The following is a 15,715-nucleotide window of genomic DNA, read 5'->3' on the forward strand; positions in this document are numbered from 1 at the left end:
ATGATTAATGTACTAGTATCTATAAACCGCTTCTTAGCTGGGTAAATCAATCAAGTTACCTAAATTAATCAGGTTTCTTAACATCAACAGGATATCTAACTCAAAAGACTATCTGTAAAATTGTAGTAATAGCAAATGCTTATCTGGGGCCTACTCGACATCACATACTGCCTAAGTGTTTTACATCTATTATTTCATCCACTCAAAATATTATGAGGTAGGTACTATTATTATCCTCATTTTACAGACGAAGACACTGAAGTCTAGAAAGTTTAAATTCCTTGATCAAGGTTACATACTCACAGGGGGAGATCCTGAATGCAAGCTCCAGGTTCCATGCCCTTAACGCTAGGCCATCCTGCCTCATGGGGAAGATGCAGATGAAATTAGTAATTTCTCACTCATGGAAATCCTGCAATATCAACTGGCTGAGAGCTAATTCTTTTAACAGCTGTATAAAAATTTGTGGTACAGGTAGATCAAAATTTATTAAGCGATACTAAAATATTGTATTGGTACAATCTGTGGGCTAGATTCTCAGAAGCAAGATTGCTGGTCAAATAAATCTAAATTTTTACAGTCAAATATGACTATCTTCTCTCCTATAGCTTCCAGGTAACCAGAATTATTGAGGAAGGTCTTTCTCACTCTAAGACTGCATGTAAGCAAATATGCTAGATTTTTATTGTCCTTCCTTTTACATTTGAGTTGTTCCTCCATCTGTAATTCAAATTATTAGTGAAGTAATTTTATTGACGGTAGAGTAGCAAAGACGTATTAACAGTATAACATTTATTAACTGTATAAAACAAGAAAATTTTATCATCAATTTTATACATTGCCATAAAATAAGCAGATGGGTTATACACTCACTCCGTTTTCTTCTGCACCTTACATTGTGAATCTATAAAGAATTGTGAATGCTTTACATCTTTGCTCAGAAGTCTTTTTGCCTCATCTGAAGATATCAAGTGTCAATTACTCATACCAACTCAAAAATGATCTAGAACGGAAGCAAAAGCAGCCAAAATAGTTCCTACTCCACGGATGATCATAAAGTTCTCTGATATGCTGCTACTAAGTGACTATACAATTCTAAGGTGTGTCCTTACTGTGTTCCCTCCTCAAAGGTGAAATCAAGAGCCTCTCATCATCCGACGACATCATGTCTTCCGATCAGTTGGTGCTGGTCAATGTCATCTCCTTCCGAGGGAACTGGAAACATGCATTTCAGAAAGACCAAACCAGAACTATGGCTTTCAGGCTGGATGAGGTAGTCTCATGGTTTAATTTCTTTTTCTCTTAAAGGAATCCTCAAAAATTTTACCCTTAAAATAAGTTATTTATAGCTTTAACCAAAACAAAACCAAACCCTTTGACAGCGAGTTGATTCCCACTCATAGCGACCCTACAGGACACAGTAGGGCTGCACCTTAGGGTTTCCAGGGAGTGGCTGGTGAATTCGAACTGCTGACCTTTTGGTTAGCTGCCAAACTCTTAATCCCGCGCCTCCAGGGCTCCATTTATGGCTTTAGGTAGGCAAATTAATTCCCAAATGACTAGCCTACCTACACACTCAACAAAATGCAGAGCTAGATTTGCAACACTTTTGTTTTCTTTTAAATCCGGCATAGTATATTTACCCTATTTAAAAATAGAAATGCTATTTTTAGCAGTACAGCTTTACAATTAAAAACTTATGTAAAATAGAGACCTTGAAAGGGATTAAAGTAGGTTCTGGGTTAGGGCTAAGCTTAAACCTTTATTAAGCAATTCACTTATTGCAAACTGGAAATGATGTCAGGTGATAGGGGAGAACTATATTAGACATTCACAGAACTCACCGACAGATCATGTGTAAAACGCGTATGATCTCTTTAAGAAGCAAAGTAAAACTGATGAACAAAATTCACGGTCAAAATAAAAGGTTCCAGGTATGCTACCCTTCCACTAACCACAGTCTTCCCAACTTCTTTTCTTAGTGCCCCCAAAGTGTCCTAAAAATCAGGTTGCAGCCAAAATAAGATACATTGTTTAAGTAAGAAATAATGGATCTGTATATGTTATCATAAGTCCCTATGCTGTCAAATATATTTTCTCTAGCCCACCAAGAAATACTTGAAATTATAGGTAAATTTAAAATTTGTTGTGGCCAACTGTAAAAGCAGCAGAAAGTTTATATTTCTGAATAAATACTTTCTACGTAAAATAAATACCAAATAACTTTAAGGAGAAATGTAATCCTTCAGCCAAAAACATTAGTCATATCTGGAAGTATGTAATAATATCTTTCCAAGGAATATTGCCATCAGATTTTGAGGTCATAAAAAATAGTGAAATTATATATATATGTATGTGTGTGTGGGTTTTTTCAAAAATGTGGATTCCAGAGCCACCTTTCAGGATATTCTGATTTATAAGAAGGGCTTGAGCATATCTATTTTTAAATAGGTCCTCTAAGTCCTTCCAAGGATTAGCCTGGTTGGGGAACCCCAGGATATGTAAGATGGAGGGAATGTTTTAGCAGGATTTACAGAGAAATATCTAAAGGAGTAAGCACTCTCCAAAGCAAATAGATTTTGCTGAATGGTTAACAAAACAGAATCTGTTATTTCACAGTAAAATCTGGTCCATTGGTCTATACACACAATGAAGGCCTCTGTTACAGGCATCCTTAACCTATTAATTAGCATTTCAAAGAGCAAAGCAAAAATATGGTATGGTCGTAACTAAATTTCCATAAATTGGCCTCATTATACGGAACCCACAGAGCATTTTGTTACATCTTTAGCTATCTTGTAACTCCAAAAATGACCAGAATCGGTTCAATGCTGCAAATCAGATTTTACTTGAGCTGCAGAGATTTCTAATTATATTCTTGAAAGGACCGATTTGACCTTTAACAATGGTTATCCTGATAAGATCTTATGGTGTGTGTATCTCTCAGCCCACTGGAGTGAATTAACTAGTTCTGAGCATCAAAATCCCTAGGTGGCCCAAACTGTTAACGTGCTTGCTGCTAACCCAAAGGTTTGCTGTTGGAGTCTATCCAGAAGCACTTCTGAGGAAAGGCCTGGTGATCTACTTCTGAAAAAGCAACCATTGGAAACCCTATGGAGCACAGTTCTACTCTGACACACATGTGGTTACCATGAGTAGGAGTTGACTCAATGGTAACTTGTTTGGGGGCATCAAAAATGTACACTGAATAAAATTAATCCATGGGGAGAATTAAACATTTTGTACTACAGTAGCTACTTTCTTAAAGAAGCCCTGGTGGCTCAGTGGTTAAAGGGCTTGGCTGCTAATTGAAAGGTCAGTGGTTTGAACTCAACAACTCACCAGCTGCTCTGTGGGACAAAGATGTGGCGGTCTGCTTCTGTAAAGATTACAGCCTGGAAACCGTACGGAGCAGTTCTACTTTGTCCTATACGGTTGCTATGAGTTGTAATTGACTCAACGGCAATGGGTTTGGTTTTGGGGTGTTTTGGCTACTTTCTTTAGGCTTTCACCCTCTTTAAATGATCATTAATGATCATTGACATTTCTGTGGAAAGATGAATTTTTTGTCATCTCGTGTGGATGATTTTGGAGGAGGGATATAAATGTGGATTTTCTATGTCTTAAATGAAAAAAAAAAAAAGACTGGCCTTGTTACTCACTATTTTTTCTTTGCAGTTACATAGCAAACCCGTGCAGATGATGCAGCTGCAGGGTCGCTTCAAGCTGGGCTCCATAAAGGAGCCTCGGGTGCAGGTCCTGGAGGTGCCCGACGTAGACGGTTACCTGAGTATGGTCATCATCCTACCCAGAGAGAACCTGGGCCTGGGACAGGTAAAATGCTGAGCTTTTGCAATCACAGGCACGAGACAAAGGCTCTGTGCTTGAGAATTACACATGCAGAAAGCCTAAGGATTTAACGGGAACGGCTTACACACCTGGGAGTCCCTGGGTGGTGCAAACAGTTAATGTGGTCAGCTGCTAACCTAAAGGTTGGAGGTTTGAGCCCACCTACAGGCACCTCAGAAGAAAGCCCTGGCCATTTACTTCTGGAAACACATGGGGTTGCCATGACTTGGAATTGACTCCATGGCAACTGGTTACTTTTTGTTTATACTACTTCAGGTAGTGTTATGTCTGTTTAAAAAAAAAAAAAGCAGATCCTCCACGGCAAACGCCAGTAAACACCAACACACTTAAGGCATATTGCTTGTAACTGTAAAAGTTTTAGGTTTTTAAAACATAGTCACATGCATTTTCTCTTTCGGTCCTCACAGGATTTTTGTTTGTTTTCCATGCATTTTTTTTTTTTTTAATATACTACACCTTGACATCTCTCTCAGACCTGCCGCCAATCAACTAAATCTATTTCCACCAACACCCAAGGCCAAAACATGCAGACTCAATGCTGCCTCTTTTTTTTTTTCCTTCCTGTTTCTCTGGTACTTTCCTCTGAGTCCCATGGACCCTCTTGTTCCACTGTGTGTTCTTGCTCTTGGCATTGCAATGGGTCTAACAATTTCTCAGCCGCTTTCTTCAAATTCCTGTATTTCCTCCATTTATCTTTTTTTTTTTTTTTAATACTTGCCTGGAGTTCAGCACCACTCCCCCCTGCTTCTCTCCTGCTGAGGACTCCTCATCCTCCCTCATCCTTCCTTCATCCTTGCTTGCAAGGATCCTTGCTCGTCTTGTGAGGCCAGCTAGACAGGCACTAGTTGCCCATTTGTCCTGGAAGAAACCGGGAGACTAAGCCAGTTTATTATTTACTCAAGATTTCGTAGCAAATTAGTGTCTGTAGTATCATTGGACCCCGTTCTCTGGCTTCTCAGCCCACTCCAGGCTTGGTGTTAAAATACCTGCTCACATTCACCAAGGCCGTGGCTTAAAATCAAAATCTCAGCTCTTATATGCATGTATATACACGTACAAATAAACCAAGGTAGAAATAATATGATTTTTATATGCTATGAAGAAAAATAAAAGATGGAAATGAGGTAGAGAGTGACAGGCTTGGGGCACATCTGTTTTAGAAGGATGATTAGAGAAAACCTTTCGGATAAAAGTGAGATTTGAGTTATAATTGCTAATTAATAATTGTTAACGTTATTTATTATTATCATTAATATTATTACCTTCCTTTTCCATGACTATTGTTGTGTGCCATTGAGTCAATTTCGACTCATGGCGACCTTATATGACAGAGTAGAACTGCCCCATAGGGTTTCCTAGGCAGATCACCAGGTCTTTCTCCTGTGGAGCGGCTGTGGATTTGAACCCCCGACTTTTCGGTTACCACCTGAGCGCTTAACCATCATGCCACCAAGGCTCCTTTCCATGGCTTAAACAGTGTAAAAAACACTGGATGGGTGGGTGACAGAATTAGAATTAAACCACAATTTGCCGCAATTGCAACTTAGCCATGATTTTGCTACAGACTCACTGTAGGACAAAGGGTCAGTCATTCAGCCTCTCCAGACCTCAGTTATTTTATCCATACAATGAAGGGCTTGAATGGGGGGCAAAGTAAATGATTTCTAGGGTTCTTTATAGCTCTTAAATTTTATGATCTTATGAAAAATCAATGAAATGTCATCCATCTAACACAATGTACATAGTTATGGTATCAACACTTTGTGGCTGAATTTTAATAGACTTGACCTGGGTTATAAAAATGTGACATTTAAAAAAATATTAAGAGCTCTGAAAAATAGGAAAACTCTGAAGTGCATTTACAGTTTGATATAATGATCTTAATGAGGAAAGAGTTGGGGAAAGGAGTCTAGATCTTCATAGCCACCTAACTTTCTCCTGTTAGAATGCTTAACATTAATTCACCGCTGTGGATGGGGGACAGTCATCCCAGGTTTCTTAAATGATGACGAGTTGAAGGTGGTTACTCATTGGTATATGGTGAATGTCAACCCCACAAGAAATGATTTCTTTTCCTTGAGGTGAGGTTGCATGGTTGGTGTCTGGGATGCCTGCCTCCCCATAGATTCTGTCCCCAAAATAATCTACATTAAGTCCCTGCAACTGGAGGACAACTGGAATGAGGAGAAGCCAAAAAAGATGTGGTGTGGGAAATGGATGAGGAAAAGGGAGGTGACTTCAGGAGTATGCTGATTTTACTAAAATATTTGGTTGCCATATGAAAGAAGGAATGGACTAATTTTGCATGGCTCCCAGACTGAGAACTAAAACTGCTGTCGTTGTTGTGTGCCATCGAGTCAGTTCTGACTCATAGCAACCCTATGTGACAGACTAGAACTAGGCTTTCCTAGGCTGTAATATTTATGGGAGCAGAGCAGCAGATTTTTTCTCCCAAAGTGTTGTTGGGTGGGTTCGAACTGCTGACCTTTCAGTTAACAGCCAAGTGCTTAACCATTGCACCCCCAGAGCTCTGAGAACTAAAACTAATAGGTAGAAATTACAGGGAAGCAGATTTCTGCTTAGCGTGGGACAGGCCTTTCTTGCAAGCTGAGCTGTGCGACCAGGGATCCAGACTGTTTCATAATGAAGTGGTTACTGGCATAAGAACATCTCAGGAAAATGCTGCATGGGTGTCTCAAATACTGCAGGAAAGAGTCTTCCAAGGTGTCTATCAAATTGAACATTATTTGATTCTAATGATCTAGAAACCATCACCTGTCTGTCAGTTTGTGGTACTGTGATGGTGTGCATGTTGCTATGATGCTGAAAGCTATGCCACCTGTATTTCAAATACCAGCAGGATCACCCATGGTGGACAGGTTCCAGTGGAGCTTCCAAACAAAGACAGACCAGGAGGAAAGGCCTGGTGATCTACTTTCAAAAATTAGCCAATGAATCACAATGAATGGATCAAAAATTAGCCTTATGGATCACTACATATATTGTCTGATATAGTGCTAGAAGATGAGCCCTCTAGGTTGGCAGGCACTCACAATAGCCGCAACAACAGACTCAAACATGTCAATGACCATGAAGATGGCACAGGACCGGGCAATGTTTCGTTCTGTTGTTCAGGGGCTCACCATGAGTCAGAGCTGACTCAAGGGCAGCTAACAACCACGACAATGATCTAGAAATGTTCATAGAAATGCGGTCTCTATGAATATCTGACTAATGAGAATTTTGGGTTGAGTTGCAGTAGAAAATTATTTTACTCCACGTAGAATTTAATTCATGTTGTTAGAGTTGGAGGATCTCAGGTTCCAGAGATATCTTTTAATGTGGCCAACAGAAAAGGGTAGGCACTTATACAAAGAGTACGGTTATAATACAAAAGTTGTACAATTTATAGAGGCACCATAAAAGGAAGAAAAATAGAAATTCCCCAAGGTGGTTTTTTTTTTTTTTGCAAGTGACTCTTGGACTCCAGGGCTCCATGCTCCTGGCTTTGATTCTTGCAGGCATTGCATTTTCCCCACTTTCTCTGATGCTTTAGGTACAGCGCTTAGAATCTTCTTTCCCAAATGGCAGTGAGATGTCACTTTACTTATTCATAGCCTCACCTACGGCCCTTAGAATATTTCCCATTTTGGTATACTTTATTCGTTTTCATTTTCCTTCCTGCTTTCTTTTCATAGGTCACCAGAGAAATCACTTATGAGAAACTGAAAACCTGGGTCAGCTCACCCAACATACAAGACACTGCTGTGGATCTGCGCCTGCCCCGGCTCAGGCTGGACAAGTGCCAGGAAGACCTCACTTCCACATTGGCGGCCTTGGGAATGACTGATATCTTGGACCCCTCAGTGGCTAACTTTTCTGGCATAAGTGCAGGAAGAGGCCTCGTAGTCTCCAAGATAATCCAGAAGGCCGTTCTAGAGGTTACTGAAGGTGATTCCATGTTAGCACTTAACAACTCAACAGGCCAAGTGGAAAATCCCGAAATCTTCCAGGTGGATCGTCCTTTCCTCTTCTTTATCCTATGGAAGAAAACACAGACAATTCTTTTTTATGGCACAGTATTCAACCCTTAAGAAAGGGAACAAATTTATACTCAACTCACTTTCTAATTCTTCAAAATGGCTGGATTTTAGAATTAACACAATTTGTAGAATTCTCACAGTATAGGTACAGCTAAAGGGATAAACTATGATTTTTACCAATAGTATTCTTTCATCTTTACCATGTGGAATGTCCATCCCATCTCTCTGTGGTTCTGTTTACATTGGTTAAGCAAGTTATAGCATGCCATTAACTGTATTCACTAAAGAATTAAGACCAACACCACTTCTTTCTTATACCTTATCCAGAACCTCATTGATAGGTTGTTAAAATTCAGAATGCCTTTTTTCCATGGAAACAATATTATTCGGCATGATTAGGTTACCAAGCTAGTTATCCAAACGTTGTTTATCTCACCTGCAGCTGAACTAATGATATTAGGAAGAGGAGCTAACCCTCACTGGGTGTATGGTATGTTCCAGGTACTCTGCTAAGCACGTCACGTAGATGACCTTATTTAATTCTCACCCAAACCCTGAGAGGCAGCGATTATTATTGTCTCCATTTTAAAGACAGGAAACTGAGACTTAGGTTTAGGAATTTACCCAAGAACACACAAGTGGCAAGTAACAGACTGGATTTTCAAACTTGGAAGGTTTGATACAAAACCCCAACTCTTAGCCACGCCCTAACCCTGCCCTACTCACAAGTGTGTTCTGAGACTCAGCCAGGGCCCCTGTGATAGATGATGACGCAGAGAGAAAAAGAAGAGAGTTGTAATCCTCCTTTCTCTCTTCTAGGACCAGGCATAGCTTAGAAGTAACATTTGTAGAACACTTTCAAAGAAGTTTCATATCTGAACACATTTAATAGGCAAACAGAGTTTTATTTCATGTTCATTTCCTTTCTCTCTGCCTCTGGCCACTTCTTAGTCTCACTTTCTCACCCTCAAGCTCTGCTTTCTCCCGGCCCCCAGGTGCCCATAGTCTTAGGATTCCCCTCCAGGGGAATCTTTCGAGACACCTCAGTCCCTGGCCAGCGTCACAGTGGAACAGGACAAAAAGAGTCCTGGATTTGGAGTCAGCAGAGCTAAGCTGAAGGAGTCCTAGTTATGCAACTGTAAAGTGCTCAGCTGCTAACTGAAAGGTTAGCAGTTCGAACCCACTCAGCGACACCATGGAAGGAAAACTTGGCAATCTGCTTCTGTAAAGATTACAGCCAAGAAAACCCTGTGGGGCAGTTCTACTCTGCCTACGCGAGCTGAAAATCGACTCAACTGCACCTAAGAACAACAAGATCCATCTATATGGGATTGGAGCCCTGGTGGCACAGTGGTTAAGAGCTAAGGCTGCTAACCAAAAGATCAGCAGTTTGAATCCACCAGCCACTCTTTGGAAACCTTATGGGGCAGTTCTACTTTGTCCTATAAGGTCACTGTGAGTTTTGCAATTGACTCAACAGCAATGGGTTTTAGTTTTACACAGGGAATATTAGTAATATTGTACTATTAAACATCTACTAGTTGCCTAGAGTATTTTGTATTGAGTTACTTTGCCCGCCCTGTGCTATATAGGCAACTTGATACACCCTAATAACACAACCCCATAATTTGTTGTAAATACCTTCCACTGTCTAAGTTGACATCTGAGTCACTATGGTTTCCAAATGAAGTACTTCTAGAAGCAGCCAAAGAGGTACAATAAGACAATAAATACCAGTCAAGGTAAGGAAATTTAAAAAAAAAAAGGAAGGGAGAGAGCGGGGGGTGGGCAAGGGGAAAGTATACAATATGTTGAAACATTTCAAATTTTGAATATTCTTGTTTTAATTCTGGGGGATTTTTTAAAAAAAAAATTATATCCATGTCCCTGATCAGCTCTGCAGGGAAATAAAAAGAAAAATGTTGTTGGGAAGAATGAGCCCTGGCGGCACATTTGTTAAGCGCTCAGCTGCTAACCGAAATGGTGGTGGTTTGAACCCACTAGCCTCTCCATGGGAAAAAGATGTGGCAGTCTGCTTCCCTTAAAGATTACAGCCTTGGAAACCCTATACAGCAGTTCTACTCTGTCCTATAGGGTCACTAGGAGTTGGAGTCAACGATGGCAACGGATTTTTTTTTTTTTTTGGGTGGGGGGTTATTGGGAAATACGGGATTCATGTGATTTCCTACAAAAATAAAATTCTGAGTGTCTAACGGTTAGTTCATTTAGAAAACACAGAGGCTGAGTACTAAACCATTTCTCTCTAATGTAAATAAAACATACAAGCGAAAAAAAAAAAAAAAGAAAAAGAATAAACAGACCCCAAGAACTAAATACTATTGGAAATGACACACTTAGGCAAGAAGGTACCCCTCACCCAAGCTCTTCATTGCCGGGACATGCTCTGGAGGGTATGACAGCCAGCTCTGTTGAAGGGAACGTTTTTGGTCATGGAGAGCCAGCCTTGGGTCTTCCCAGTAGACATCTCGGTGTTCTCAGGAAGCTTACTTACTTGGGCCGTGACTTTTTATGTGGTGCCTTTGGTTCTATTCATGAAAAACAATTGTTATTGATAAAAAGTAGAGATATTTGAATAATTTTAGAATTTCTTTCATAAATGAATTCATTAAATACATGGATTTGTCCCCAAATGAGTTCACTGATGATCCTTTCTCTAAATTCTACACTAAGTTTTGTCAACAATTATCTGATCAGGTGCTGTGTTCATTAGCATTTTTTCTCTTCTAAAATCCAAACTGTTTTGACTTTTTGTCCCGAGACTTGCATTTTTATGTAAGTGTGGGCTTATAATTTTTCTGTATTCTACACTTATGTTTTTATTCCTCACGTTCCTCTACTTCTTCCACGCTCTGCCTCACCTCAGCCCTCTTCGCCTCATTCCATTTTTCTGCAGTCCCTACTCCTTCGCTTTCATTCCCTTACTCTGTTTGTTTCTGCTTCTCCTTCAGGGAAAGATAAATTGTTCTGGGTCTCCTAGAATATCAATTCCCTTATGGGTTTACTCCCCAAACTGAAATATTACTCAATGATACTCAATGATGCCAAATATTATGCAGGAGTAAGAAATTTTTCTTTCCACTGTAATGTGTTAGAATTTAACTTTAATCATAAAATCTCTGCTAAATATATAAATCATCTGACATCTTTGGTTAATACACTTTATTTAAACAGCATAGGATCCATTTGATAGAAGAAGACACAATGCAAAATTAGATTGCAGTTTCTACTTCCTGAAAACAGGTATATATAAAAATGCTGCGTATTGGACACACCAAGAATCACATAAACTAGCCACCACCTGTGAATACACTAAATTTCTTAACGCCAAAAGACTGAAACAGTAAACAGAATATTATGAATTCCGACTGTTTAATCAGGACAAGGAGCCCTGGTGGAGCAGTGGTTAAGAGCTATGGAGAACTATGGCTGTTAACCAAAAGGTTGGCAGTTCGAATCCACCAGCTGCTCCTCAGAAACCCTATGGGGCGTTCTGTTCTGCCCTATAGGGTCGTTATGAGGGGGAATCGACTTGACGGCAATGGGTTTGGTTTGGTTTTTGGTTTAACCACGACAAGTCAAATTAAAACAGAAGAAAAAAATCCATCCATAAAAAATGTAAGAGAGAGAGTCATGTAAAAGGGAAAAGAGTACACCAAAAAAATCAACCATTAAAAAAGCCAATAAAGAGAATTTGGAAAGCTAAATAGCATTTCAAATTACCTCCAACCAACATAGACTTTTAAAGATAGATGATTTTTGTTTCTAAACTAACAATGACTTGTAGATAGCATGGATTTATGAAAAGTGCCTTGACTTCATATAAAGAAGATATATTTTAAAAGACTGGGATGTATGTAGAATACACATAGTGACAGGCAAAAGTGACCACAGAGTTGAATAACCTCCATGCCTTTGGTTCAAAGAAATCCCTTATTTCATATTTAATACAACTATTTCGTTTGTATTCACCAGCATTTCCCTTTTTACATGTCTCATGTTGTCTCTAGCTTACTTGCTCTCCTAATGCGTAGCTACACTTTGATGTGTACGTGAATCTCTGAGAGTACTAGTGAAGCTAATCATAAGCCAGTGGGTACTAATGAAGTTAGTCAGGAAGCCAGTCAGTCAACCAACATGAGTTGGTTGAGCATGTGTAGGAAAATGGTGCCACCCTAGAGTCTCAGCCTCCAACAAAGCAACAAGAAGACTTCATTGCACAAGTGATCTTCAGCCCCCTCACACAGCCTTCCTCCAGCACGGATGCGGAGAGACTTCCTGAGGGCTGTTCTTCCACTTGCAGACCTGTTCTGACAGATTTGTGCTGAATCACGGTGTCTCTGGTTTAAGAAAGCTTTGGCATAAGATGAAAGATAAAATTTGAAATGAAATGACTTATGAATCAGTCTCTTAGATCTTAACATTTAAAAATTGAGAAAAAAGAGTGAGGAGAGAAAATCTGCCAAAATTATGAATAAATCATTAGGTTGAACATTTGAAAAAGCTTCAGCTGGAGCTATCTTGGATCAAGTGCCCTAGATGGCCAAAGAGTCAGGAGTGAACACTTGTGATTAATTTTATGGGAATAATTAAAATTTCAGAGTAGAAATCATACATTTCTATATGGAGAATAATATGCTTCAAAGTAGAAAGCCAGATATTATCTGAGAAGTAAAATTTAAATGTTTTTGTAAGTTGTTGTCTGGAAGCAAGTATTTTATTTAGGAATTAATTGTTTCTAAAGAACCATAAAAGCAGTGGACAGCAACTTGTGCATTCTCAGATTTTCCCTATTGAAACATAGAATTTTCTAGAAAAGAACCATCCCTCCACTTCCGTGACTGTTCTATAGAATTTTCACAACACATGCAACACTCTCTATCTCCATACTGATAAGCATTTTTAATATAGACAACAAAACCAATCGAGCAAGCAGTAATGACAATAATTATTAAAACAAAAAGAAGATTTGCTTCCAGTTTTAATTAGCAATTTTATCTGGGTCAGAATTTGCTTACGTCAGATGCTGGCACTAGTATTTCTCAAATTGGGTAAGGATTTTTATCTATGAAGAAACACAGAAGAAATAGAACAAGAAGGGGGAAGTGAGGCAAATGCCTTGAATTTGTCCAGCTGCTCTGAGGGGTTGAAGGTACTTCCTGCAGTGGTTTAGGTCTTCATGGCGAGTGGCACTATTTCTCACCATTGTAAAGACACAACCTAGAGCATATGGCTTTGATTTCCAAACTAACCAGGGATTTTTAAGTTACAATGTTCTTTTCATTAAGTTATAACTCTATGTGAGTTACTAAGGCGCTAGTTAGTAAAGTGAGGAAAGACGTTTGAAACAGCAATAATATTTCCTTGAGAATACTGAAGACTTCAGAGATAATTCCTGGATCCTAGATAGTTTATTATAGATGTAGATCTTTTTTGCAACAGTCTCTAGTAGAATCCGTAAATAAGAATCTATAACCCTTGCAAAAATGGCACTGATACCAAAAAAACAGAGAACAGCAAATGCTGGCAAAGCTGTAGGGGAGATTAGAGCTCTTATACACTGCTGGTGGGATTTTAAAATGGTACAACCACTATGGAAAACAGTATGGCACTTCATCAAAAAGCTAGAAATAGAAATGACTTATGAGCTAACAATCCCACTCCTAGGTATATATCCAGGAGATATAAGAGCAGTGACACGAAGAAACATATGTACACCTATGTTCATGTTCACAATAGCAAAAAGATGGAAACAACCTAAGTGCCCATCAATGGATGAATGTATAAATATATTATGGTACATACATACAATGGAATACTATGCAACTATGAAGAATAATGAGAAGTCTGTGAAACATCTTAGAACATGGATGAATCTGGAGGACATTACGCTAAATGAGATAAGTCAATCACAAAAGGACAAATATCTCACTATTATAAAAAGTCAAGAATAGATATATACACAGAAAGCAATGTTCTTTGATGGTTACCAGGGATGGGAGAGGGAGAGAAGAGGAGTCACCTTCTAGATTGTAGGCACTGTTATTTTTAGTGATAGGAAAGAATACCAAATATGTGTGAAGGCTGCACAACTTGACCAAGGTAAATAAGGACACTAAGAAGTATACAAGAAAAAGGTACAATTTTGGTGAATGCTGTAACATATACAATTTTGCAACAACAGTAATAACAACCAAAAATGTGTATATGGTTACGTAGGTAGATATGGATGCATTTATGTGTATATGAAGGCATATGTGAGTACATATGTGTGCATGTACTGGCAGATCTGTAGGCATATGTACATACATGTTTGTATGTGCTGCATATATATAAATATATAACATATATATATAACAATAAATAAATATAACATATATATAAATATAAACATATATATAAATATATATATAATTTATATATATATATATATATATAAAACAAAGCACACAGGAAGCACAGCTACGGAGACTTTCTAGATATATCCAAACACCTCACAGAATTGGTTTACTGGGTTAAAGGGCTTAGGACCATAGTCTTGTGGGATAACTCAGTCAACTGGCATAACACAGTTCATAAAGATAATGTTCTACATCCTAGTTTGGTGAGTAGCATCTGGGCTCTTAAATGCTTGTTAGTGGCCATCTAAGATACAACTACTGATCTCTATTCATCTGGAGCAAAAGAGACTGAACGAAACCAAAGACTCAAAGAAGAAACTAGTCCATAGGACTAGTTGCCCACACAAACCACTACCTCCTCTAGCCTGAGATCAGAAGAACTAGAGGATGCCTGGCTACCACTACTCACTGTTTGATCAGAGACAAAATAGAAGTTCCCAGACAGAATGGGAGAAAAATGTAGAAAAAAATTTAAATCCCTAAAAACGCCAGACTTACTGGACTGGTAGAGACTAGAGGAACTCCTGAGACTATTGCCCTGGGACACCATTTGAACTTGAAACTGAAGCTACTCCTAGAGGTCACCTTTCAGCCAAATAATAGATTGGCTTATAAAATAAACAGTATCCCCTGGGAATAATGTACTGCCTTAAACAATCAACTACATGAGATTTAACTGTCAACATTTACCCAAAAGCAAAGATGAGAAGGCAAGAAGTGGAAGGGAAGCTAGATCAATGGAAACAGAACAAACAGAATAGAAATAATGAGAATGCTGACACATTGTGAAAATTGTAACCGATGTGCATGGAACAATTTGTATTAAAATTGTTAAATGGGAGCGTAATTTCTGTAAACTTTCATCTGAAATACAATAAAATATTTTTTTAAAAATGGAGAGGAAAAGAAAGCCGGTCATTGACTGGAAACTTTGTCCCACCCCAAGCCCACTCTTAGCTCATTTAGAGATAAATGGGAGTTAGTCTGAAATAATCGACAAGGTGTATCCGAAAGCCTCCAAAGCTAAACTAGCGAACAAGAGGTGCAGTCCTCCTGCCTGCAGGTTAAATCCTCATGAAATGCTGTGATTCATTCCTTCTCAGCAAGAAGGATGTATATATTATGATTGCTGTTAGGTACCATCGAGTCGGTCCCGACTCATAGCGACCCAACGTATAACAGAACGAAACACTGCCCGGTCCTGTGCCATCCTCACAATCATTGCTATGTTTGAGCCCACTGTTGCAGCCACTGTGTTAATCCAGCTCGTTGAGGGTCTTCCTCTTTTTCTCTGACCCTCTACTTTACCAAGCGTGGTGTCCTTCTCCAGGAACTGGCCCCTCCTGATAACATGTCCAAAGTACATGCGATTAAATCTCGCCA

The 15,715-nt window shown here is 39.0% G+C and overlaps 1 protein-coding gene across 1 annotated transcript in view; it reads left to right on the plus strand.

The window, feature by feature from the left end:
* LOC101356226 (ovalbumin) overlaps nucleotides 1–7,964 on the plus strand; it is a 64,224-nt gene extending 56,260 nt beyond the window's left edge. The window contains exons 7-9 of the mRNA XM_023733946.1: nucleotides 1,131–1,273; nucleotides 3,679–3,834; nucleotides 7,569–7,964. Of these exons, the coding sequence (XP_023589714.1) occupies nucleotides 1,131–1,273; nucleotides 3,679–3,834; nucleotides 7,569–7,964 (695 nt within the window). The remainder of the gene's footprint in view (nucleotides 1–1,130; nucleotides 1,274–3,678; nucleotides 3,835–7,568) is intronic.
* The last annotated feature ends 7,751 nt before the right edge of the window (nucleotides 7,965–15,715 follow it).

Source organism: Trichechus manatus, unplaced genomic scaffold (genome assembly GCF_000243295.1).
Source record: "Trichechus manatus latirostris isolate Lorelei unplaced genomic scaffold, TriManLat1.0 scaffold00063, whole genome shotgun sequence".
Lineage (NCBI taxonomy): Eukaryota > Metazoa > Chordata > Mammalia > Sirenia > Trichechidae > Trichechus > Trichechus manatus.